The sequence below is a fragment of the Lemur catta genome, chromosome 13 (genome assembly GCF_020740605.2).
Source record: "Lemur catta isolate mLemCat1 chromosome 13, mLemCat1.pri, whole genome shotgun sequence".
NCBI lineage: Eukaryota > Metazoa > Chordata > Mammalia > Primates > Lemuridae > Lemur > Lemur catta.
In genome coordinates, this window is record NC_059140.1 from 40,175,767 (window position 1) to 40,201,355 (window position 25,589).

General features: G+C 40.7%; 1 protein-coding gene across 4 annotated transcripts in view; it reads left to right on the plus strand.

The window, feature by feature from the left end:
• The first annotated feature begins 383 nt into the window (after window positions 1-383).
• TBC1D4 (TBC1 domain family member 4) overlaps window positions 384-25,589 on the plus strand; it is a 177,372-nt gene continuing 152,166 nt past the window's right edge. For 2 of the 4 annotated variants that reach the window (XM_045567624.1, XM_045567625.1), the window contains exon 1: window positions 688-1,270. In XM_045567624.1, the coding sequence (XP_045423580.1) occupies window positions 791-1,270 (480 nt within the window). In that variant the 5' untranslated portion in view covers window positions 688-790. Of the gene's footprint in view, window positions 1,271-6,169; window positions 6,805-25,589 lie in introns of those variants that run through there. The other 2 variants (XM_045567626.1, XM_045567628.1) reach the window with 2 other exon arrangements.

Here is a 25,589-nt window from a genome sequence, read left to right on the forward strand (position 1 = left end):
CAGGGGCGGAGAGGCCACTTCACAGATTAGCTTTCGCAGGCGACGCTCTCCGCCCGCCGGCCGGGAGGCGGGGTAGCAGCCCGATGAAAGAAGCTGCGGGGAAGGAAGGAAGGAAGGAGCGAGGGAGGGACGGGAACAGTAGGAGGAGGAGCAGCGAGCTGGGCTGCGGCGGCGGCGGCGGGAGGAGGACGGGCGCCGCGAGGCCACGTTTTGTTTTTGTTATTTTCCTTCGGAATAGTTCTCGGAGGCCCTTCCCGAGGACTGGCCGCGCCGCAGCGGGCGGCCCCGACCTCCCAGGTGACAGCCGGTCACCCTGCTAGGAGTCAGCTCCGCCCCAGGTCGCCCCCTCCCGCCCACAGCCCGGTTCCCCGCCCAGCCCCCCGGTGCCTGCCCGCGGAGAGCGCGGCGGCCGCAGCGGGCTTGCAGCGCCGGACGGAGCAGGCGGCGGCGGCGGGGGCCCTCGGCCTCGTCCTCTGACCCCGCAGACCCGCGGCGGAGGAACGGGGAAATCCGGACCCGAGAACGGAGGATGCCCATTTAACCCGTCCTCTGCTGCCCGTCCGGCTGCCGGGCACTCGCCTCAGTGCCCGCCGCGGGCGCCTGGGAGCCGCGCCCGGGAAGTGCCGCATGGGGCAGGGCCGCTGAAGCGCGGGTTCGGGGTCGCGCCGCTCCAAGGCGCGCGCGGGTGCGCGGTGCAGCGCTTGGCACAGTTTCGGCGCGCCTTCAGCGCGGGAGTTGGGGGCGCGGTGCGCCTGGCCGGCCTCCCCGGTGCCCTCGCGGGGCGTGAGTTATGGAGACGCCTAGCTGCATTCAGGATGAGCCGTTCCCTCACCCCCTGGAGCCCGAGCCGGGCGCTGGGAAGCCGGGCGACAAGCGGTTCCGGCTATGGTACGTGGGGGGGTCGTGCCTGGACCGCAGGACCACGCTGCCCATGCTGCCCTGGCTCATGGCTGAGATTCGCCGGCGCAGCCAGAAGCCCGAGGCGGGAGGCTGCGGGGCGCCGGCGGCCCGCGAGGTGCTCCTGGTGCTCAGCGCGCCGCTCCTGCGCTGCGTCCCCGCGCCGGGTGCTGGGCCCTCGGGGGGCACCAGCCCCGCGGCCGCGCAGCCCAACCCGGCCGTGTTCATCTTCGAGCACAAGGCGCAGCACATCTCGCGCTTCATCCACAACAGCCACGACCTCACCTACTTTGCCTACCTGATCAAGGCGCAGCCAGACGACCCCGAGTCGCAGATGGCCTGCCACGTTTTCCGCGCCACAGACCCTAACCAGGCAAGACCCGGGCTCAGAGGCGCGGGGGCGGGCCCGGGCCCTGGGGATGGGGAGCACGGCCGGAGGGGCAGGGACCCCACTTTAAGGACCGACAGTGGCCGGGCTGCTGGCGCGCGCGTTCCACGTGGCGCGCTTGAGCGCCGGTTTGTCCCCCCTCCGGGGACCTTGGAGTGGGAGGGAAGGGGTTCGGGGGCTGGGCGGGCGGCGAGAGCAGACGGCCCGCAAAAGCCGGGAGAGAGAGGGAGGCCGAGAGCGGTCCCGGGATGGAGGAGGAGCTGGAGCGTCCGGGGAGGACGCGGGGACAGGCGCGCGTCCCAGGAGGAGCGCGGTGTCTGGGGTGTGACCGGAGACGGCTCGCCGGGCCTTCGCCGGTGTGTGCGCGGGTGCATGTGCGCGTGGAAGAGGGAACGCGGGAGAAAAAGGTGGGGTTCCTGGAGGTTGCTCGCTAGTTGTCAGTCGCGGTGGAGTTCTGCACCTTAATCCGTTTGGCGGGTCGCGTCGTCGTCCCACAACACCTGCAGGTCTCCGGTCTGGGAGGCGATTTGGGAGCGAGGCTTGGGGAAAAGTTACCAGACGTTGTCAGATCGTCAGTAAAGTACGATTCTGCATTTGAATTTTGAGTGGGAAGATGTCCCTTTTTGCAGTTTTTCACACACTTACTGGAGGAAGAATCAATACATAACGTGGGTGATTTAAAACTCAGTGTAGAAGAGGCTTCTAATATTTTTAAAAACGATTTTTTCATTTTTGTTTCTAATATTGTTTCTTCAGAGTTTACTAAATCGAAGTGTTGTTACCAGTGAACTTTTACTTACATAAAAACAGGTACACTCCTTTTCTAACAGCCAGAGGAAGACTTTACTACAGTGATCGCGCCTTTGAAAACAGGCTTTTTTCCTTTAATGAATAAAGAGTTTTTTCCCCATGTCAAAAGCTCCCAAAGTGCTGTTTTAAAAATGGTTATTTAATGTTTGCAGAGTACTTTAGGTTCTTTCAAAAAATAGTGTTGTCTAAATAAAAATAAATAAAGTCTCAGGTTGCACCATGTGGCTTTCTTTTGGGAGCTGAGAAATTAATAATAGTCAGATGAGAAAAACATCCTATAAATAAGGCTTTAATTTTTTTCTTGTTTCATAATTCTTGTGTCTGTACTTGAAAGACTGTCCAGTAGCTTTTTCACAAAAGGCCTGTAGCTAAATTGAAGAAAATAAAAGTTCATTGTCTGAGATTTCATCACTTTGTAAAATAGTTTAATATCATGACAATCAGAACTCCCAATGTGAAGAGAGCAATTCTAATTTGTAATCATTGTAGTATTTATGGCAAAATACTTTACTACAAATTATCTCAAAATCCTAACCATGATTAAATGAATTTAATTTCAGGATCATTTGTTCAAAACTTATTTTTAGCTCTCACATATGTTGAAACTGGAAAGTTCCTGAAAGTTATCACATCTTTATTATATTAAAATTTTCTGGTTCTGGTGGTGAAATGGAACGAGTTGCATTTTTCCAGGACTTTAAGGAACGTTTCATGACTGTTGGTGGTAGTTTATGTTAAAGTTACCTTCTTCAGATCCGATACATGATGCATTATTGCTGGTTTCATTGATGGTCATGTACCTTCAATTCTCAACAAAAGCCATTGAGTGCCTCCTGGACTCACTGATAAGAGGTCAACTAATAACATCCTTTTATTTGCCTCCATTATATATTTAAGAGTTCGAGGCTGAATGTGCTATTACTTTACAAATATTAACATATTTAGGCTCATTTTCCTGCTTTCGTCTAGGGGGAGGGGTGGAAGCCATATGGCTTTCTGATAAAAGGGAAAAAACCCCAAGTTTCCTGTTTATTGCCATTCCCCATGAGTCCTTGATTTAAAGATACAAATTCCTATTTGCTCTGAACATGGAGAAGCCCTGCCAGAGTCTCACTAATATGAAGGGCCAGATATAGTCTCCCTAGGGATTATCTCTAGCTATTAATCAGCGGTTACAAACCCTGGTACCTCTGAGGAGGGTTGAGTAAGGACCATGGAGGACTGGATAGTGGGTGTTCTTTCTCAAGGTGCTACTAGCTCTAGTTGGAAATTGCAAGAATGGAATGCAAGCCTACTGCTGCCGGAGCTGCTGATTTCCCAAGAGAAAGTGGAAATCTGAATTTTTATGTATGACTCCACATTTTAAAGTATTGGCAAATATTTTAAACATTCAAGAATTTTCTCTGGGCCAAATGATACACATCTGATGGTTGGCTTCAGAAATCCATGGGCTGCTGCCTTTGATCTTTGGTTTAAGTATTTGTTGAGTGGATGAGTGCAGTCATTGACACTGGGTGCTATTTGCCACGTTTCCTTTTGAGCATCTGAGTTCACTCGATATGGCTCTCGTAGTAGAGGCAGTTGGGACCATTGTTTTGGAAGAATTTATAAGTAAAATTCCCAAAAGTGATGATTCTGTGGCTAGTTGTGTAAAACGGGTCAGTTCAACATACTATCATCCAGCACTATGCTTCATATAGAATAGGCTCTGGATGGTTCTAGGTACCCTTGAAGTCAGAAGGAAGAAGACGGCCGGGCGCGGTGGCTCACGCCTGTAATCCTAGCTCTGGGAGGCCGAGGCGGGTGGATCGCTTGAGGTCAGGAGTTCGAGACCAGCCTGAGCAAGAGTGAGACCCCGTCTCTACTAAAACTAGAAAGAAATTATCTGGCCAACTAAAAATATATATACAAAAAAAATTAGCCGGGCATGGTGGCGCATGCCTGTAGTCCCAGCTACTCGGGAGGCTGAGGCAGTAGGATCGCTTAAGCCCAGGAGTCTGAGGTTGCTGTGAGCTAGGCTGATGCCACGGCACTCACTCTAGCCTGGGCAACAGAGTGAGACTCTGTCTCAAAAAAAAAAAAAAAAAAAAGAAGGAAGAAGACCTGCTGTTTGCTTTGTCCTGAGTTCTGCGTTTGAAGTGGCGAATTATTTATTTGGACTTAAGATCATTGTTAAGAGAGTCTCCTAAGTGTTTTCTGCAGTCATGGAAGAAAGTCTGGAAGGTAGCCCAGGGCAGTAGGACTGCAAACATCTCCAAATATACTTGCCTCTGGTTTGTCTCTCATGCCTGTTCCTTTTCTGCAATGGGCCTATCTGTAGGCTGACCATGTAATTTATTGTTTGATCTGGGATGACTTTTATTGCCCAAAGGGGCACCACTAATAATTACATAAGCATAACCTGGACAGTTCAGGGCAGACTGGGACATATGGTCACCATAGCTAAATGGCAAAGTTTATGTTGATGCAGAGCCACACGGAGTTGGAAGATTGTTGTTTCTGAGATAAAACGATAATGTTCTGAAGAATATCTACTCACATGTCTTTTTCAAGGATGGATCTACATGTGACCTCAGAGCTGGAAGCCCTGTGCTCATAGCTTGAGTCTGTTGTGGGGAGTTGCCACAGTGATGTGCCTTCTGGCTTTCTGTCTCCCTGGTAGGTCAGAGTCAACTTAAGGATGTGTGTCAGAATCACTCAGCCACACTGGCCTGATGTGCAGCCGTTTCTCCCAGGTGGTGGGGGAAAGGTGGAGGTGGGGGTTAAACGTATGCTATCACAGATCTGTCCCTATTTATTCAAGCCTATGTAGTCTTATATAAGAGGAATGTCAGCAAGTTTAGAATATTTCAGGCAAACTTGGATATTTGAACTAGGAAAAGGGCCTAAATACTCTTTAAAATCCCACTGCCATAAAGTGAATTGTAGACTTAAAACTGGTTGGAGAAGCAAGAATATCCGATTGTCTTTCTAAGATCTGGGGTAGGTCACTAATAATCTGCAAATATTTATTTTTATTCACTTTCAAAAAGAGACTGTATAGCATTACCTCAATTTCTATTATTAAAAAGAAGTTGTTTTATGTTATATGTATATCACTGCCATAAAAAATAAAGCAGGAGTTGTTATTGTTTATAAATATTGGAGATTAAAGGTGACTTTAACAGCATGATTATATTCATAATTATAGGATGAACAATCATTTAAAAATGAAAACATGATTGTTATAATTTTTATTGGTTTTGTTTGTGAATATATTTCTTGAAGCTTGTAAGAATGACTTTAAAGAGACTTCACAAATTGTGTTCTTAAAACTAAAAAAGTGAATTTAAAAAAATTTTAATTATTATGGGTACATAATAGTTGTGTGTATTGATAGGGTACATGTGATGTTTTGATGTGGGCATACAATGTGTATGAATCAAATCAGGGAAATTGGGATAGTCATCATCTCAAGCATTTATCATTTCTTTGTGTTAGGAACGTTCCCATTCCACTCTTAGTTATTTTAAAGTATACTACAACTTTTTGCTGACTGTAGTCACTTTGTTGTGTTATCAAACATTGTTGATTCTATCTATATTTTTGCACAGATTAACCATCCCCACTTTATTCTCCGCCTCCCTGCCACCCTTCCCAACCTTTGGTAACCATCATTCTGCTCTCTGTCTCCATGAGATCAATGGTTTTAATATTTAGCTCCCACATAAGGGTGAGAACATGCAAGATTTATCTTTCTGTGCTTGGCTTATTTTACTTAACATAGTGTTCTTCTGTTCCATTGATGTTGTTGCAAATGACAGGATTTCATTCTTTTTTAATGGCTGAATAATATTCCATTGTGTATATGTACCACAATTTCTTTATCTATTCATCTGTTGATGGACACTTAGGTTGATTCCAAATCTTGGCTATTGTGAATAGTGCTGCAGTAAACGTGGGATTGCAGATGTCTTTTCAATATACTGATTTCCTTTCTTATGCATATATACCTAGCAGTGGGATTCCTGGATCATATGTAGTACTATTTTTAGTTTTTTACGGGAACCTCCATACTGTTCTTCATAGTGTTTGCTCTAATTTACACTCCCACCAACAGTGTATGAGGGTTCCCCTTTCTCCACAATCTTTGCTGGCATTTGTTATCACCTGTCTTTTTGATAAAAGCCATTTAACAAATGACTTTAATGTCAGTTTTTTCCAGCTATCAGTTCTCTGAATCTGCAATTTTGTTGTTCCTCTTGAAAATATTTAGTATTGTTTGAGCTTTATTTAGGTAACTGGTTTTCAACTTAATTTTTATCAATATATTTTAACAAAGTCATTTCTCAGTTCTTTGTAGTTGATGGTCAGTGTCTTTGGGGATGTACTAGTCATACATAATGAGATAGAAAGAGAAATCTGAAAGTTTTCACCTCTCTCTGCTTTCTAAGTAGTTTGTACTATGGACAGGTAGATTTATCTCTATTATTTGCTATAATCATTTTTTTTCTCTCTCCTCCCCCTAGTCTGAGGTGGAAGTTAATCTGCCTTGGCTCTGTGGTAGAATCTTGCCTGCAATATCTGAGGGAAAAGCACAGACACGTGCCCAGAGGCTCCCAGCTGCAAGGGAATGTGTTATGATGTGAGCCTTATGCTGGAATCTACCCTCCGTTTCCAAGTCTAAGAAGTTCCCTGGTGATGCTCCAGCTACTGGCGTTAAAACAAAAGTACATACTTACATAACTATATCCAAGCATGCATTCAGCATTAAATATTATCTTACAAATTTAATAAGCATATTTAACTGTGGAGATGTTTAATATGAGTAGGAAAAAGTAATAGCATAAAATTTTATAAGACTGACAAAAGTCTGTGTGATTTGTTAGGCTAGTAAAGCTGAACTCTGGTGTTTCTTTTACTCAGTGTCTTTAGGAATGGCAGGAAAATAAACTATAACTCAACAGTATTTAAAACCCTTATAACTTTAGCTTAGAATAAAAAAAAATCATTAGGATATGTATTTAAGAACAGGTACAGCCATGTATTTGAATATATTTTATTGATTTATAAAGTACATAAATATTATAAGGTATTACAATGTATAAATAAGTTATTAAACTATGCTCATAATATATGAAGTATCTAATTAAATAATGTAAAGTATAAAATATAAAAATAATGCATCTTACCTTCATTATAAAACACACATAATAAAGCCAGAAACATTGGCACTAAATGGTGCTGTCTTCATTACCTTGGGTAAGAGAGGAAAGAACAGAGGTGGCTGTAATATGTAAATGTTAAAGTTAGGTACAGTCCCATGACCTGATGGGCTGCTGTATGGTTTTGCAAGAGTTCAAGTAGAGAAAAGTGGTTCAAAAAAAAAAAATCACAGGGTCCTCAGTAGCATCAGCATGCTGAGCCCGTGCTATAGTTACTTTGTTTTGAAAATGAACATCTCTCATCACACTGAATTTAGGTTTTTAGTATAAATGTTACTGGTTTTATACTTTTGTTTGTGGTTATTTTGTAAATTGGCTTTGGTGTTGAGTTTTTTAAAAGTTAGAGCTGTAAGAATATGAAGTTTATATCTAGTTTTTTGTGAACATATTTATTAGGTTGGTGCAAAAGTAATTGTGGATTTAGCATTGTTGAAATTTGCTGTTTAATATTGGAAATATTCTTAAATGTGGTTATGTTATACATTTTAATGTGTATCTCTCGCTTTATGTTTTTTTGCTAATGACTTATTACTTGCTATTTATTTTATATTTATTTTAGACTATGGAAATGATGTTAGACAAAAAGCAAATTCAAGCAATTTTCTTATTCATGTTTAAAATGGGTCGTAAAGCAGCAGAGACAACTCGCAACATCAGCAACACATTTGGCTCAAGAACTGCTAACGAACATACAGTGCTGTGGTGGTTCAAGAAGTTTTGCAAAGGAGATGAGAGCCTTGAAGATGAGGAGTATAGTGGCCGGCCATTGGAAGTGGACAACGACCAATTGAGAGCAATCACTGAGGCTGATCCTCTTAGAACTACAGAAGTTGCTGAAGAACTCAACATCAGCCATTCCATGGTCATTCGGCATTTAAAGCAAATTGGAAAGGTGAAAAAGCTCAATAAGCGGGTGCCTCATGAGCTGACTGAAAATAAAATAATCGCTGTTTTGAAATGTGTTTTCTTGTACGCAACAACAATGAACCATTTCTCGGTCAGATTGTGATGTGCCATGAAAAGTGAATTTTATACGACAACCAGCCACGACCAGCTCTGGCTGGACTGAGAAGCTCCAAAGCACTCCCAAACTTGCAAAGCCAAACTTGCACCACAGAAATGTCCTGTTCACTGTTTGGTGGTCTGCTGCCAGTCTGATCCACTGCAGCTTTTGAATCCTGGCGAAAACATTACATCTGAGAAGTATGCTCAGCAAATCAATGAGATGCACCAAAAACTGCGATGCCTGCAGCCGGTTTCAGTCAACAGAAAGGGCCCAGTTCTTCTCCATGACAATGACTGACCGCCTGTCACACAACCAATGCTTCAAAAGTTGAATGAATTGGGCTACGAAGTTTTGCCTCATCCATCATATTCATCTGACCTCTCCCCAACCGACTACCACTTTTTCAAGTATCTTGACAATTTTTTGCAGGGAAAATGCCTCCACAACTAGTAGGATGCAGAAAATGCTTTCCGAGAGTTCCTCAAATCCTGAAGCACAGCTTTTTATGCTACAGGAATAAACAAACTTATTTCTTATTGGCAAAAATGTCTTGATTGTAATGGTTCCTATTTTGATTAATAAAGGTGTGTTTGAGCCTAGTTATAATGATGTAAAATTCACGGTATGAAACTGCAATTACTTTTGCACCAACCTAATAAATAATATTAAAACAATTATGTTACTATCTTAATTTACCTTTAAAAATATCTTTCATACCTATGATTGCATGACAGAAAAGGACAAAATATGGGATTAAAATTTTGGTTGGTTTAATTTCATATAATCTTGACATAGGGTTGTGCAGCTGCACCAAGAGGATATTGGGGCTAGTATTAATTTTTTAAGTTACTGATCTCTTCCAAGTTTTATTTCTTGCAAGATGCTGGGGTTGGGAAGAGGATCTCCAAGTAATGGAATCTTCCTGACTAAAAATAGAAGCCTAAATTTGCTGCCCTAGTTCTTTTATTTTGTGTTGCTCTTAGCCAGTTGAATAGCCTTCACGTTTAACTTTTGTGAATTTTCACACGAATCTCTAAAATTCTCAGAGTTAGAACCATAGAACCATTGTATTGTCAATATTATATAACTTGTGAGTAGTTTATTATCAATTTCAGATTCTAGGCCAAACACAGTCCTTCTGGTTGAGCAAAGTCAGTAATCTTGTGTATCTCACAATTGTATCTTCTTTTGTATATCGAAATTGTATCTTCACATACATTTTAGTAATAAAATGTATAATCTGAACAAGTATATTTATGGTTTAGATCTTTTGCAAATCAATAAGCAAATTGTTTTCAGGCCCCAGATGGCCTCAAGTTGTTTCAGCTTGCTTCTTGCCTTGGTTCCACCATTTAATTCCCATTGGCTGGGCAGAGATTTTCCTAGGCTTACCTGAATTAAACTGATGGCCTTCTTGTTTGGTTCTCCAGATACTTCTTGCTCCTAGGTTTCCAGTAGCAAGTTCCTTGGGATACCAGTGGATTTATCTCATATTCTGTGTCGAACCACCCTGAACTCCCTTTGAAGATCACACCTGTTGCCTTACCTTTTAAATATTGTGCACTACCTGCCTAATTGGATTTCTTTCCAATCATGGAAACTAGTCTTCTCATTTCTGAGAGAGGACTTGTTGTCTGGTCCTTGCACTTTCCTGTTAGCTCCTTGCAAGGCTGTTAACCATTTGTGTACAGATTTTATTTTGGTTTTTCATATGGAATTTTGCAAAGGCCTGTTGGCATGAACACAGTGGTGGTGGTGGGCATGACCCATGATATCCATCCATAATTCTTTTATCTAATTTGAGACAAATAGGCAGATCTTTGTCTAGTTTCTAATAGCAATAATAAAACAATATGAAAATGGGTGGTGGCATATTTTATTAGTAGACAGCCTTTTATATTTTAACTTCTCCCTTTGATGCTAAACCTTTCCAGTGGCTGAAATATTCTGTTAAAGTAATGATGGCATTTGATAAACCTGTTTTATTCTCTGTTCATGTAAATAAAGTGCATTAGTTATAGCAATAGCTTATCTGCCATTAGGGATCTGGAAGTTAATTGGCATATAGCCTTTCTATTGGAAGTCAGGTTGGAGATATATAGTTGAAATTTTACTGTTCATTTTAGTAAGTGGAGTGTGAACATGACAAAATTAAATCTATCTTAATATATGAGAAAGCAGTGGAGTTCTTTGGAATAAAGAGTATATAAAAATAACCTTTAATTTCTCAAGTATTCTCACCTAAGCCCACTTTATAGTTAAACAGAGATTGTTAGCTCTCTTTTGTTTGATCTACTATAATTACCCAGCGTTCCATTTTATCTTTAGGAACTATACCCTAAACTTCTAGGAGCCAGGTTAACTATAATCATAATAGTAACTAATCTCTTTATGTTTATTTATTTTCTAGACCAGTGATTCTCAAACTTTAGCCTGCATCACTTGGAGGGTTTGTTACAATACTGATTGCTAGGCCCCCCACCCCCAGAGTTTCAGATTCAGTAAGTCTGGGGTGAGGTCTTGAATTTGTGTCTCTGACAAGCTCCCAGGTGACAGTGATGCTGCTGGTCTGGGGACCACACTTTGACAAGTGGTGTCCCAGACCACGGGTTGGCAAAACTATGGCCTTTACTTTTGTAAATACAGTTTATTTGAACACAGTCCACCTCATTTGTTTACATATTATTTATGCTTCGTGCTACAGTGACTGTGTTAAGTATTTGTGACAGAGACCTGATGCCCCCCAAGCCTAAAATCTTTATTATCTGGCCCTTTACAGAAAAAGTTTGGTAACCCCTGCTCTAGACAATCTTGTGAAAAAGAAAGTATTTTTATCCCGATTTTATAGATGAGAAAACTAAGGGTCAAATAATTTTCCTAAGGACTGAAGCTAGTAAGTGGCAGATCTAGGATTCCAAACCCCATTAGCTTTCTAAAAACTACTTTGTAAATTTCTATTGATGCCTCCCAAACTATCACTGTAGCCCAGCCCTCTCCTCTGAGCTGGAACCCGGGAGCCCTGGTGTTTTTTAGTATCTGAATACTTACTTGACATTTGCACTTGAATGTGTAGTTATTGATGTTGCTAACCCACTATATTTGAGTCCTACATTTTCACTCCTCAGTTTCAGTCCTTGAGGCAAGGTGTGTTGATTCTCCCTCCAGAACTCATGTCCACATCTCTCGATAACTACTGCCACCACTTGGAACTAACTACCTTTATTTCTTTCTGGGACTATTTTGCTGCTTCTCACCTATTCTCCCTGCTCTCATCTTGCCCTCCCATCCATCCTTAATTCCTGGGAGCAGCAGGAATGGTCCTTGTAAAATACAAACGAGATCAGGTTCCCTTTGCACTCAGAGTAATATGCAAATACCTTGTCTTGTGATCCTGTGTGACCCGCCCCCCCACTCTCCTGCAGGTTTTACACTTCATCCGCTCAAAGCTGCTCCCCTATACTTAGACACAGGCCCAACTCTTAGATCACGTCAAAGCTTTTGTTTGTGTGGCTCCCATTCTTCGCGAGTTTAGCTTTTCCCCCAGGTTTCAGTTCTGTGCTCAAATGCAAATGTCACTTCCTCAGGTTGGTCTCTAGTGACCCTCTGTCTAAAGTATTAATAGGTAGGTATCTGTTTTTCACTTCAGTCTCAGCCCTTTGTTTTCCTTTTGACACTTAACAACATTAAAAATTAGTTTTCTATTTTACACCTACTGTCATCATGTCTGGAATGTAAGCTCCATACTGAGAGAGATCTTGTCTGCTCATGGTTGTACGCCCAGTACAGAGTTCCATAGTAGGGGTTCATTCCAACCAGTTGAAATTTGGTTGAGTAAGAATTGGTCAATGCCCTCAAGGAATTTAAGTCCACAGGTGGAGGTTAAAGTCTGCTGGCAAGGATATATGTATGTTTTCATATTTGTTGCCTTTAGTTATCATTGTCTGTAACAAGTGGTGATTGTATTCTGTTGCACAATTGTTTTTTGTTATAGATACTTATAATTTTAAGAGATATCATCTTGCTTATAATATTAAATGGGATTATAAAGCAAGCATTTTAAAATAAGTAGCTAATGTATTTTCCAAAAATATTTTGTAGACTAATTTGAGAAGGGCTTTTTTTCTCCCTCCTAATCAAAACATGAGAAGTTTACAAAGGCTGCCAACAGGAGAATGGGCGTCTCTGGGGCTTACGTGAATCAGGTATTGGGGATTGGAAGATAATCGGCCAGAGCGGTTTTGTGAATATATCCTTGCAATAATTGGATTATTTTTCAGTTCAGCTCTTTAGGCTTCCCAGTGGAAACATGATCTCATTTGGAAGCCTACTTAGTTACATAGTGCTTGAGACTGGCTTGTGTAAGTTTTTATTTCCAAATCTAAAACTGACCATTTTCTTAGGCCCTGATTTTTAAGGCCTATCTAACAAATAGGGAGGGCAGGCCTGGGAGGTGTCTCAGATTCTTTTAAAATCAAATAAGGAAATGAATGATTGGAGAGGAGATCCACCTGAATGAAGCCAGGGTTGGGAAAGAAAAAAACTACGGCCAGTGTCCACAGTGAACTATCAACGAATCCTAAGACGTGGGATTTGTATTCTGAATTTCTTCATTTGCTAAAGCAACATGCTCTTGGGACAGAATAGTCACTGCCCTTGCATTTATTTTATCTAATGCTTGCAATAAGATAGCAAGCATAGGTTGACTGTAGTTTTCAGTGGCTGCTGGAGCATGAATCACACTGCAAGTAAGATGGTATTCATGCTCTGCAGTATTCCCATGGGTTGGGGTTCTATTTAAGGAAAAAACTACACAAGGAAAGATGACTTTATTTTTCTAGGAAAAACTAAAAAGTGCCATAGTCATATGCCTTTATAAATATAGGCTCCCTGCCTCCAACACCCCTTCCTCCACCCCCAAAAGGGCATTGTCTTCTCCTTCCCAGTCAGTCTACATATGAGCACCACCCTTGTCCACATTTCTTCAACGTTTGGTTCCTTGTATGGGGTCAGAGACTCTCTTATTCTAATGAGTTCTGAATAGCTTTCCCTTTTACTCCATTGATGAAGCAGTGTATGGTTTACATATATGTGCTTCTCTGTTTTGCCATTTTTTAAAAAATAATAATTGAAACAATCTTTGAAAACATGCTTTCCATTATAAGGTTGGCCTGGAGACATAGCTATTGCTGATGGTGCATTGTTCAACACAGCAAATACAGCTGCTTATTAAGGCAAAAGGCAAACATGTAAGTAGCCAGTTTCACAACATGTTTGCCTATTATTCAGGCTATTTTTTTTTTTTTTGCTCCTGGAGTGGAGGATAAACTCATAAGTCACTTCTGTAGAGGGATAAGCTGTAATGTGCAATATTGAGTATGAGAGTTGATATTTGTTAGCATTGGATTTGAGTCATAATACATTACCCTGTTTACTTAGGAGCCAGTCAGGTTAATAGCTTTTTTGTGCATGGATTATACAATTAATAGTTTCTCTGGAAAATTTGTTCACTATGATTTCTCTTTTGAGAGCAGAATCGATTCTGGACATTGGCAGTGGGAACTGACATATGTATATGGCCTTGTAATTTTTTTTAGCTGCTTACATTTTTCAGATGATTTATTTTTAAAAGCTATATTAGCATGAAAGAGAATTACAAAAAAAATTTTGTATACACTTAGATCTCCATAATTCAAGTGGAGCCTTTGAACTGATTAGTTTATTAAAAATTGTTGATTTAAAAAAGTGTTTGTTAAATTTCCTCAGTACCTGATAGTGCACAGGGTTTTGTGCATGTTTTCAGTTTTGGGTTCTTGCTGTCAATGAACAAAATGTTCATTTGTCTAATGCAGATAGGTAAATGTAGTAAAATCCCATGCTTAACTCATACCATTCTCTGTTTTGAACATGTTCACTATGATCTGTCTCAAAAGAAGTGACTGACGCCTGCTTGAGTTTTCATTTGCTGTTTGGTGGCTTTGCAGAGGGGAAAAAGACCACTATTGATTGTGCAGGTGTGACCATCAAGCAAGGGTAACAGACCTTCAGCAAGAGAAGTTGGACTGGACCCAGGAAATTGGAGCTCTGGACCCTACTCTTCCATAATCAGTCATGTGACATAGACAATTAGTTGATCTCAATCATGATTTACTAGTTGTTCCATTGTTCATTATGTCATTCATTCATTCGCTAATTCCCTCAACCATCTGTTCATTTGTTCAGTCACGTAGTGGACTGGGTGCTTCCTTTGTGCCAGGTACTGTGCTGGACACTGATGTGGAGTGGTGAACAAAGCAAACGCATTCCTGGCTTCATGTGTCTTACAGTTGTGTGGAGGAGTGAGACAAAACTAAGTAAAAAACTGCATCATGTAGTAGCTGAGTGCCTGGCACCAGAGTCTGACTGCTGGGACTCCAGGCTCCACCATCTATGGCCCCGGGCAAGTTCCTGAACCTCCTGTACCTGAATGTCCTCATCTGTGCTGGAGGATGGGCAGAAAGTGCCCACTAGTGAGTGCATTCATCTGTGCAAAGAACTTAGGACAGTGCCCTATAGCAAGTGCTGTGTAGATGTTAGCTATTAAATACATATCTACAGATATCCAATCTCAAATTGTGGTTGGGGTTATTAAGGAAAATAAGGTGGTGTGATGTGAGAGAATAAAAAGAGGAAACTTATTCTAGATTGAGTTGTGTAGTATATACATTCTTCAGTTCTCTTTTCCTAATAGTCTTTAATTTTTAGGCAATTCTGTCTCCCTCTGCCACTCAGCTTATATTCTACAGGAAAGCTGGTCTTGTCCCTATTCCTAAGGTGGGAATTATTATCAATTTGTCCAGGAATCTAGGCCCAAGCCAGATTGTAAGTTTTTGTACCTGGAGATCCAGTTCCAGGGAATGCAGCTTAATTTGTGCCAATGCAAGATAAAGAAAATTTGTTAGGGGCTCCCGATAAAGGTTTCTCCTTGGTTATTGTGTGTAGATTTAAAGCCTGGAACTTTCATAGTTATTTCACTACCAGAGTGATGATGAAGTCAACACACTGAGGAGGGGAATGTTGCAAGAACTGGAAAAACTGTACCTGAATTTCCTGTGTACTTTTTCAGTTTGCATGAGTTGAGTTAGGTTTTCTGCCACTTGTAGCCAACAGCAAGAGATGGGTCAGAGAAAGATCCTTGTGGAGATGACAATGAAGGACCACTTTCAGATTTGCTTATTTTTAACTAATGGGTGGATTTGGTACTATTTATAGATATGAGGAAGGTGGGTTGGGAGACATAAGCTTTAGGAGCAAAATCAAGATTTCTCATTTCTAAAATGAGAGGGCAAGATGTAAGCAGTGATTTGTGAACTTTTCTTATTTCTGACCTAAGTTACCTGAGAGATATGACATCTTTCCATCAGTAATTGTGATTTTTTAGAGAACCATTTTCACCAACATCGGGGTTGATGGAATCAGAATCTTAGTAGAGCGGGTGGGAAGGGTGATATTCCAATGTTTTTTGACTTGATTGCACGTAAGAACCTTGTGAAGAGTTTAAAGATATATACATGTCTACTGGATTCTTGGTCCTTCTGCAGATATGTTGAGTCAGAATCTCTAGGTGGGCCCTGGGAATCTCTGTTTAAAAATAGATAATTGGGAAGGCATCAGCTTAGCACTTGTGTGCAGCCTGGATTTGGGGAACCACAGTGTTAGGGGACCCAAGGTCCCTTCCTGTACAGGGTTTTTGATTACAATTCCAGGAACCAATTCCAGTTAACTTAAGCTCAGGAAACAGCATGAGCCATAGGATTTACCACAGTACATTCTTGTTAAAACACCATGAGTGGCATCATTACACTATGACACCACCTCTGGGTAAATTGTTATGACTTGTTTTTTCTCTATAGTGATAGTCAAAACACTATCTCTGACTTCAGGCATATTGGCAATATTGTGAGTGTATTAACCTTTACTAAATGCTTGGTTATTTGATTGATGGTTATTAGAACATTTGTCACTTAAACAGCAGTTGAAATATCACTTTACATATCAATAGTTGGGTAATTTCATAAGAAGTCAGGTGGTAGGTCAGCCTCTAATCATAAGGTTATGTTCTGTAGTCGTTGCATGGTTGTGCTTTTCTGAAGCTAAATAATACCAAGAGATGACATCTGTTGTCAGATGGTGAGAAGAAATGAGTCTAGGACACACTGAAGAGTAATTAGCAGCAGTGTTAGAAGCAATGTGGAGGTGAGAGGATCTGTGATGGTGATGATCCAAGGAGGGTACTGGCTCCAAGGCTGAGACAGGTCCCCCAAATAATGAGATGATCTGCAGGAAGCAGTTACCCTAATTAATGTAATTAAGACTTTATTTATGGTCATTTGAGGCTACATTGGCAGCCAGTCAGTTTGCCCAAAGGTAGTAATGATTCTCTCAGCTTTGGGAAATGATGCTCTAGGCATTTGGGTGGGAGAAGAGGGTGATTTAGCTCTGCCTTGCCGAATCAATTTCTTTTCTTTCTTTCGTTCTTTTCTAACTTTCCTTCTTTTCTTTCTTTGTTTCCTTCCTTCTTTGTTTCTCTCTCTCTCCCTCTCTCCCTCCCTTCCTGCTTTTTTTCCTTCCTTCCTTCCTTCTCTCTCTTTCTCTGTCTCTTTCTTTCTTTCCTTCCTTCTTTGTTTCTCTCTCTCTCCCTTCCTTCCTGCCTTTTTTCCTTCCTTCTTTCCTTCCTTCCTTCCTTCTCTCTTTCTCTGTCTCTTTTTTTCTTTCTCTCTTTCTCTCTCTCTTCCTTTCTTCCTTTTCTTTCCTTCCTTTCTTCTTTTCTCCCTCACCTCCCCCCCCCTTTCTCTTTCTTTCTTTCTTTTCTCTTCTACCCTCTACCCTCCTAGGTTTATGAGTGGTGGAAGGAGAACATGTAGTCCTGGAAGGAGGCAACATACTAACTTTTCTACCTAGTAAGAGATAGGTTTCTGATTTGACTTCCCCAGAAAGAAAGCCAGATGTAAATATTACATTTTTTGTGCTTATCTGGTTTTGAGGTAGTATGCAATTTGAAAATAAGCTTTAGAACATTGGACGCATTTGCCTCTGTTCCTTTGGTTCATTTGCTATCCATAATTGCACTGGCTTTTGTATTTAAAAATATAGTTGATGTGAGAATAACAAAAATAATCAAGGTGTCAGTGTAGGATTTTTAGAGGGTAATTTTTGGTTACATATTAGAGAATGAGAGCCATGAGAATCTTGTCACTGTCACAGTGTTTTAATCATTCTCATTACCACCATTGTCATCAGCTCTGCCATGGCCATTAGCAAATATTGGTTGAGGCTAATCAAGTGTAAGATTAGCGGGCCTAGCAACTGGGAATAAGAAGTTTAAGTGATTTGTACAGAAACAGGTAAACACTGGTTGTGGCCTAAGCTCATGTTAATTATAAGGGAAGCTGTTGAGAGAATACACATTTGTTGGGGCACTTGATATTCCCTGACGTGAGATCTGCAGTTGTTCTCCAGGAATGTGGAAGTTTCAGGACCTGGTTCAGAGTTTAGGGTAAAATGATAAATAATTAACATTTAAGCTTTTGCAGGTTTTCATTCTTTAACGAAATGTCTTTCAATTTATCAAAGACTTTTTAAAGTCAGTATAGCTACCTGTATGTAGGAAAGGAAGAACTCAATGATCAGGAAATTTTAATGGTAATGCCTTTTCTGTTATTCTTACATTGCTGTAAGGAATGTGGCATTTATGGGTTTAATCAGGTTAAAGATTTCTTGATTTGGCTTCATGGTGATTTCAAAGTTGCTTAGAAATATAATCATACACTTTGAAAGAGCATTTTGGTAGAGCTGGAAAGTCTATAGCACCTAGTAATTTTTGAAGCTATAATATTAAAGAAGTTTATAGCTCCATTATATATGGAAATGGGACCTGGAGAGCATATGACAATTGAAATCTGCAGATAGTCTTTCCCTTGGGGTTCTTTCTGGAAGTAGATGAGGAACAAATAAACACAGGTGGTCTTTAAATCTTTTTTCTTTTAAGCCATTACTTACATTTCTTTCATGCTATTATGTATTGTGGGTTCTAAGAGGTAAAAAAATGGTTAAAAATATTGGCTAAACTGAATTTGGGCTCCTGATTATTTGCTGGCAGACACTCAGTGGCCCCCAAACATACAGAACTTAAGCTAGTGGCTAAAGTGATCATGATGGTATTGAAGATGATGATGAACAGTCATTTTGGCTATTGATGGAAACACTGAGTATGAATGGGCGCAGCTTCATCTTGGATAATGCTGGTGTCCAATCTGTAAGACTCTGTGTTAGGCAGGGACCAAATCTTTAGGTGGCAGATACAGGCCAGGAGGGCAGTTCCTAGAGGTGGAGAAGCCAGGGGACCAATCAGGGAAAGGGACTGCAGGAAAATGCAGAATACCTGACAACCATGTAAATCAATCATTCAGTAACATCTCGAACCTCCTGTAAACCCTCCGGCAGACCAGGTCAATAAAAGGAAACCACCTGGAAGTCTTTAATGTCTTTGTCTGCTTGTGGAGACTGACCCGTTCCTCTCTACGGAAGGTATTGTCGCTTTGTATATCTTCTTTTTCTGTAATACAAGCCGTTTGTGTAGAAATACTTCCAGTCTGCAATCACTCTGTTGCATGGGCCGGGCCGTGCTTGTGATTCTTCCAAGCAAGGAGCCAAAGAACCAGCACAACAGTCCGCTAAGAGGCCAGACCCGACACTGGGTAGTCATTGAAGGGATAAATTTGGCTCAACTGTTTGCTTATCTCTTGTCTCTCTCCTTTGTTTTGCCCAGTCCAGTTAATCAGAGAATGCCCAAGCTCCTTACCATGCTTAGTGGTTCTGCTGCTTCTATTTCCCACACCCCAAACTCCAGCTCAGCTTTCCAGCTCTCTGAACTTCTCACCATTCCTCATGCTCATGTGTGCTTCCACATCTCTATGTACATGCACTGGTCTTTTTGTTGGGAATGCCCTCTTATCCACCATCCTGGTCTCCTGATCTTTACAAACTCCACCTAGAAGTCCCTCCTTTTCTGTAGTCTTCTCTGACATCATCCCCCATCCTCCACTTGAAGGTTGCCCCTTCCTTTGTACTTCCTTATTTATAGCTTTATTAAGGCAGTTGTCTAGTATATTTTTGTTTTGCAAGCCTTTCTTTCACCACTAGTTTGTAAACTCATTGAAAGTAGAGATAGCGCTATTTTTGTATCCTTAGCATCTAGCACAGTGAGTAATATGCATTCATTATATGCTTTGTTGAAATAATTTTAACAGAATGTTTGGGTTTTTTGTGTGTTGTTTTGAGTGTTTTCTTTCTGAGTAGCACTGTGCTATGTGTCCAGGGATATAAAAAGTATAACAAGGCTGGGCACAGTAGCTCACACCTGTAATCCCAGCACTTTGGGAGGCCAAGGTGGGAGGATCGCTTGAGCCCAGGAGTTCAAGACCTTGTCTCAAAAAAAAGAACTGTAACAGTTGACTTGGGCATTAAGAGGTTCATACTGTAGTTGGAAGAGAAAGTACACACAAGGAAAATGTTAAATAATTAAAGAGAGTGAATGGTACTACCACCATTTTAAGAAAAAGAACACAGAGAAAGCGTATAGATCCTCAATAGAGTACTAGGTAAAAGATGTTCTATTTATACAGAAGAGGACAGACATAGGGAACTGGAATAGAGAATATGCATGTACTTTGCAGGAGGAAATGCAAGATCATAGCAGTGCCAAAGTACAGAGACTAGATGGAATTGGGAGAATTAGCAAATTACTTAATCTAAGTTTCTTTCCCTTATCTATAAAGTAGCAATGTTAGTAACTATCTCACAGAATTATGAAAAGGAAATGAAATAATTCATGTAAAACATTTAGCACAATGCCTGCAACAAAGGAAGTACCCACATGATACCATTTACTATTATTATTATTAATATTATTCTTACAGACAGAATCTTGCTGTATCCTTTAGGCTGGAGTGCAGTGGTATTATTATAGCTTACTGTAACCTCAAACTCCTGGGCTCAAGAGATCCTCCTCCCTCGTGAGTAGCAGGGACTATAGGCATGCATCACCATGCCTGGCTAATTTTTTAATTTTTTGTAGAGACAGGGTCTCACTATGTTGCCCAGGCTGGTTTCCAACTCCTGTACTCAAGCCATCCTCCCATCTTGGCTTCCCAAAGTGCTGGGATTACAAATGTGAGCCACCATGCCTGGCCTAATTTTATTATTGTTATCATGGTTATCATTAAATAGTAGTGGCTAGGCATAAAAACACACCTTTATGAGGGAACCATAGAAAGTGAAGCCAGACAATTAGAATCACAGAGAAGATGAAGATAAGGTAATAGGTGGGCAATCAGATTAGTCAAGAGGAAATTGGGAATGAGCAGGTTATCAGGTCTGTGCAGGAGAGTGGGGGGGGGGAATGACAGGGAAGTTGGAAGAGCAGTTGAGAACAAAACACAAAAACTAGTGAAAAGAATGACCTTGAAGCTGAGGCATGGCTTGCCCAAGGCTGATTAAAAAAAAAAAATCTGCTTCCCGTTGGGCCTGGAGCCAGAGAGTGTGACCAGCCCAGGACCTGCTGCTGGTGGAGGCAGGTAAGCTAGTAATTAGGTTAAAGTGGAAAGTGGGGATTGCACAGGGGCAGATGGTGGTGAGATAGAGTAGTGGTGGAGGAAAGGAGGGAGACTGTTGCAGCAAAAGAATGGCTGAAAGGACGTGGGAAACAAGATCCCAGTTTGAATTTGCCTGATGCTTTCTTTCTCTAAGGCCCTAGGTCCTGTGATCCAGAGACAGTGTCAGCGTCACAGGCCCCTAGGAGAGCTCACAGCCACTTGATTTACTTGTCTTTCTCACAATATTAGCCAACTCCTGTGTATAGTGCTTTTGTAGACTCATTTTAACTATGAGATAAAGAAGAAAATCTTTTTAAAATTTATACTTATGGAAATGTTCAAGATTTTTATCATGCGTTATAGTCAAAAGGTTTTCTACCTAAGGGGTTCGCGTTAAGTAGAGTGGTCTTGGAGTACTCTTTTCAGACTTGCTTGTTTACAAAGATCACCTGAAGTGCTTGTTGGACAACAGAAATTTCTAGGCCTCACCTCAGACATACTGAAACTAAATTTCTAGGGCTAGCACCTAGGAATTCATGTTTATAAGCGTTCCAGGTGCTTGTGATTAGGCAACTTGGGATAGGCACTGCCTGTGTCAAATGAAAGGTTTTTAAGTCCTTCTCACAGGTCAGGGATTATAGTGCTTAATTTCTAAATCATGGCCTGAGTGTACTCTGGTTCCTACTTTAGAGGTCATAAGGGTGGTTTACTATGATTCTCCTATTTAGACCAGTAGTTTAACACAGGAGTTCTCAACCAAGGGTGATTTTATCCCCCAAGGGACATTTGGCAATATCTGAAGACACTTCTGGTTGTCACACTGGGACCGTGGGTGTGACAGGCATCTAATGAGTAGAGAGCCAGAGATAATGCTAAATATTCTACAGTGCCCACGACAGCTTCCAGCAAAGAACTATCTGGCCCAAAATATCAGTAGTGCAAAGGTCGAGAAATCCCAGTTAACCCTTAAGGTCTGTATTAATTAATTAATTAATGAAGTCTTAAGTTGAGGTGTGATATATATCACATGTGACCACCATCCATATTAAGATGTAGAACATTTCCAACACTCAAAGTGCTTTCTTATACCTGTAAGGTTTTTTGGAGTGGCCGGCGCCAGAGGAAGAAAGATGAGTTGCGGAGGGGGGTGGTGCAGCCAAACGCCCCTCCCGGGTTTCGGCACCAAATGTAAGGTTTTAAGATAGGAGTCCATGGGAAGGGCCGCGCAGCTAAAAGTCAAAGCACCTTCCCGGGTTCGGCTCCAAATGTAAGGTTTTTTGGATTGGCCGGCGCCAGAGAAGAAAAGTCGAGCAGAGTTCAAAGGGATAAGTAAAGAGCCTTTATTGGGGCGCTCCTGGGTAAGGGTAATGGGTCCCAAGAGAGGGGCCCGGGCGAGATTCTCCGGTCCCGCAAGAGAGAGAGACCTGAGAAGTCGCATTGCCCAGAAATCTGAGTGGGTTTGTATATATTTTTAGGGCTAGGGGGTAGGGGTTTCTTTGGCAGGAAGATTTATGGTGGGGAGAGCAAGGAATTGTCCCTTGCAGTTTTAGGGCGAGTACTGAGAAATAGGAGGGGCTGGTGGTATGTGTGGACTCTAGGAACCGAGACTTTTTTCAGGGTAACCATCCAGGTGTGGTCGTCCTTTAACTTAGCTGGGCCCTGCAGGCATTGTCCTTGGCAAGTCTCGTGGGCTTCTTCTTTTTCCATTAGGGAGGGGAGGGGTGCCCGCCACCAGCCTTACAATACCCTCTTTCACTTGGTACCCAGTCCCCACTAGAAATCCTAATCCTGACTTCTGTCACCATAGGTGAGTTTTCCTTGTGTCTGAACTTTATGTAAATAGAATCACACAGTACACACTCTTTTATGTCTGGCTTTTGCTCACCATTATGTCTGGCAGGTATGTTCATGTTGTTGCATATGGCAGAAATTTGTCCTTTTTTATTCTTGTGGTATGTATACCACAATTTAGTTATCCATTTTACTGTTGATGGGCTTTGTGTTGTTTCAAGGTTTTGGCTGTGATCGATAAAGCTGTTATGGATGTATTTCATTTTCTTTTGTGGTTGTTTTGTCTATGCTTGATTTGACAATTTTTTGTGTCATATAAGACTTTATTTTTTTCATTTTGAATTCATTTATCAGTCTACGTTATATTTAATTATATAAGTGTAATTACAATAGCTGTGTAGTGAATGCAAACAGGACTGGGGACATGATACTTATTTAAGCATAGGATTTGACTTAGGTGACAGAGATGCTTTGGAATACGGAGGAGGGACTCCAGCTACCCATTGTGGGCTGGGGCACATGGAATGTGCATGTTTTATGGAGGTGGTGGAGAGCAAGGGGCAAGTCATCAGCTCATTTATGGGACAATTGATTAAGCTTCTCCACTTCTCATTGAGCCATGTAGTTTGGAAGACAGGATGGGAGGGAGGGAAAACCAGGTGTTTTGATCTTTTTGGTCAGTGACATAGAAACGATCTCTATTTTCTTTAACTGAAGAAAGAGTCAGAAGCAGATGAAAGAGTAGTCATATATTTAACTAGGGAAAGCATATATATTCATGTTTGAATTTTTCCAAAGAGTACTTAATTTTCAAATTTGAAATAATAGTTTGGAATTAGATAGAGCAAGCTGACAGCCTATAAAAGGTTATATTTGAGTACATTTCCAATGTAATTATGTAAAGCAATTTAAAGTTCATATTTCAAAAGAAAAAAATATAGCTTTAGATGGAATTGTTATAAACCCTGGGAAAAAGGACCGGGGACTTGCAGGTTCTTGTTAGGTCTTGCTTGTTTTTATGTAGAATCATCCTTGTACTAACACGCCAAGATACACCCCGTAAATTCTGTTGGAAAGCAGTCTGCCAATTTAAACTTGCCTATTGCTTAATAAAGTCTGCCAGCTTCTATAAGTTTTCTGTGGAATCTGAACAAATATAGCAAGGTAGAATCTGTGTTTAATTTTGGATATGATCGCATCTTTTACTTAAAAGTTGGAAGCAGTTTTTGCACGCAGCTTTAATTCTACTTGAACAGTATTTTTATATATTGTAGAAGTCATATAAGAATTTAAAATGGAACATCTGTGCTTAACATTTGTATGATTCTTTTTGTTAAAGCCTGAAAAGAACCCTATTAAATAATATGAGTAGATATTTTAAACTACATTTCAGAATGTTAGACTATCTACTTTTTAAAATCATTATAGAGATTTATTGTAGGATGAATTGTTAGAAATATTGTATTTCACAGAATATTCCTTTTATTTTCACTTTGGCCTTATTTATTATTGGCAATGCCAGGTACCCAGATCCATAACACACGATTTTCCTTGTTAAATTTTATTAAATAAGAATCTTGTTAAAATAGAAAATGTTTTCTATTGCTGGTAGAAGCATATATATTACTAATAACTATTATTGTTTTAATGAAATTGAATAACTTGGTTTAAATATGTCTCAGTGAAATTCAAGTATTTGGCAGTATTTGAGGAGGAAAATATGAATTGTTGTAAGATCCAGACTTAACCTCCTTCCAAGTATAGCCAGAAACAAACAAACAAAATCCAGACTTAAGTTTTAATTGTATAATGTAATTATTGTATTGAAAATAAAGACTATGATGTATGAAATGTATTGCTTATTAGAGAATCTTAGGGAATTTGAATTTGAATAGCCAGGAACACTTTATGACTAACTTAATTCTAATATGCTGCTCAATGCTTGAGGATACTTGGAAACAAAAAAATTTCTACCTAAAAATCTTACTTATACTATTCACAAAGCAATATATTATCTGATTTAATTAATTCAGGAGTCATTTATTGTGACTGATTTGTGCCAGGTACCTTGGGGATACACAGAATAAAATTTGCAAAAACTGACAAGGGTTTTGATGCATTTGAAAATAATTTCCTGGAATTCTGCTTATTTTTTTGGCAGAAAAGACTAAAATCTACCAATGCTAATATTTTCATAAATGTCATTTTATGGGTTTACTAAACGTGTATTTATTGAGCCGTTACCTTACATCAGAGTGGCCATAGTTGCCATTCATTTCTTTTGCGTTGTTTCCCTTGTTTTTCTTCAATTATGTAGTGCCAGAATTTCCATTTTCCTCTAGAGTTGTATTTCAGTTGATGTAATAGCAATATTCTTGAAAATATGTACATATCAAATTTTACTATTGTCTATTATTCATTTACCTTATAATTTCAGAAAGAGATGGCAGTCCCTTTTGTGTTAAGCCTTTTGCTAGCACATTTGACATTTAAGTTTTAATAGACCCACAGAAACACAAGCAGGTATATTATCTGGTTTTTTTCCAGGAAATTACAAATAGCAAGGATGAAACTGATAGCTTTGACCTCCTCTTACCAGTATAAAAACACTGTGATTGATACTGTGATTTAACCTCCTGGAACATCAGTTTGTAACAATATGCAAAAAGTATTGCCAGACAGGCAAGCTCACCACAATCAAGTGTCCAGAGTTTTTATCGAGGCTCCATTACACAGGCATGATTGACTGAGTCACTGGGCACATGGCTGAACTCAATCTCCAGCCCTCCCCACCTCCTCAGAGGCTGGGCTGATATGACATGGTCCAAAGCCCCACCCTCTAATCACATGGTTGGTCTTTCTGG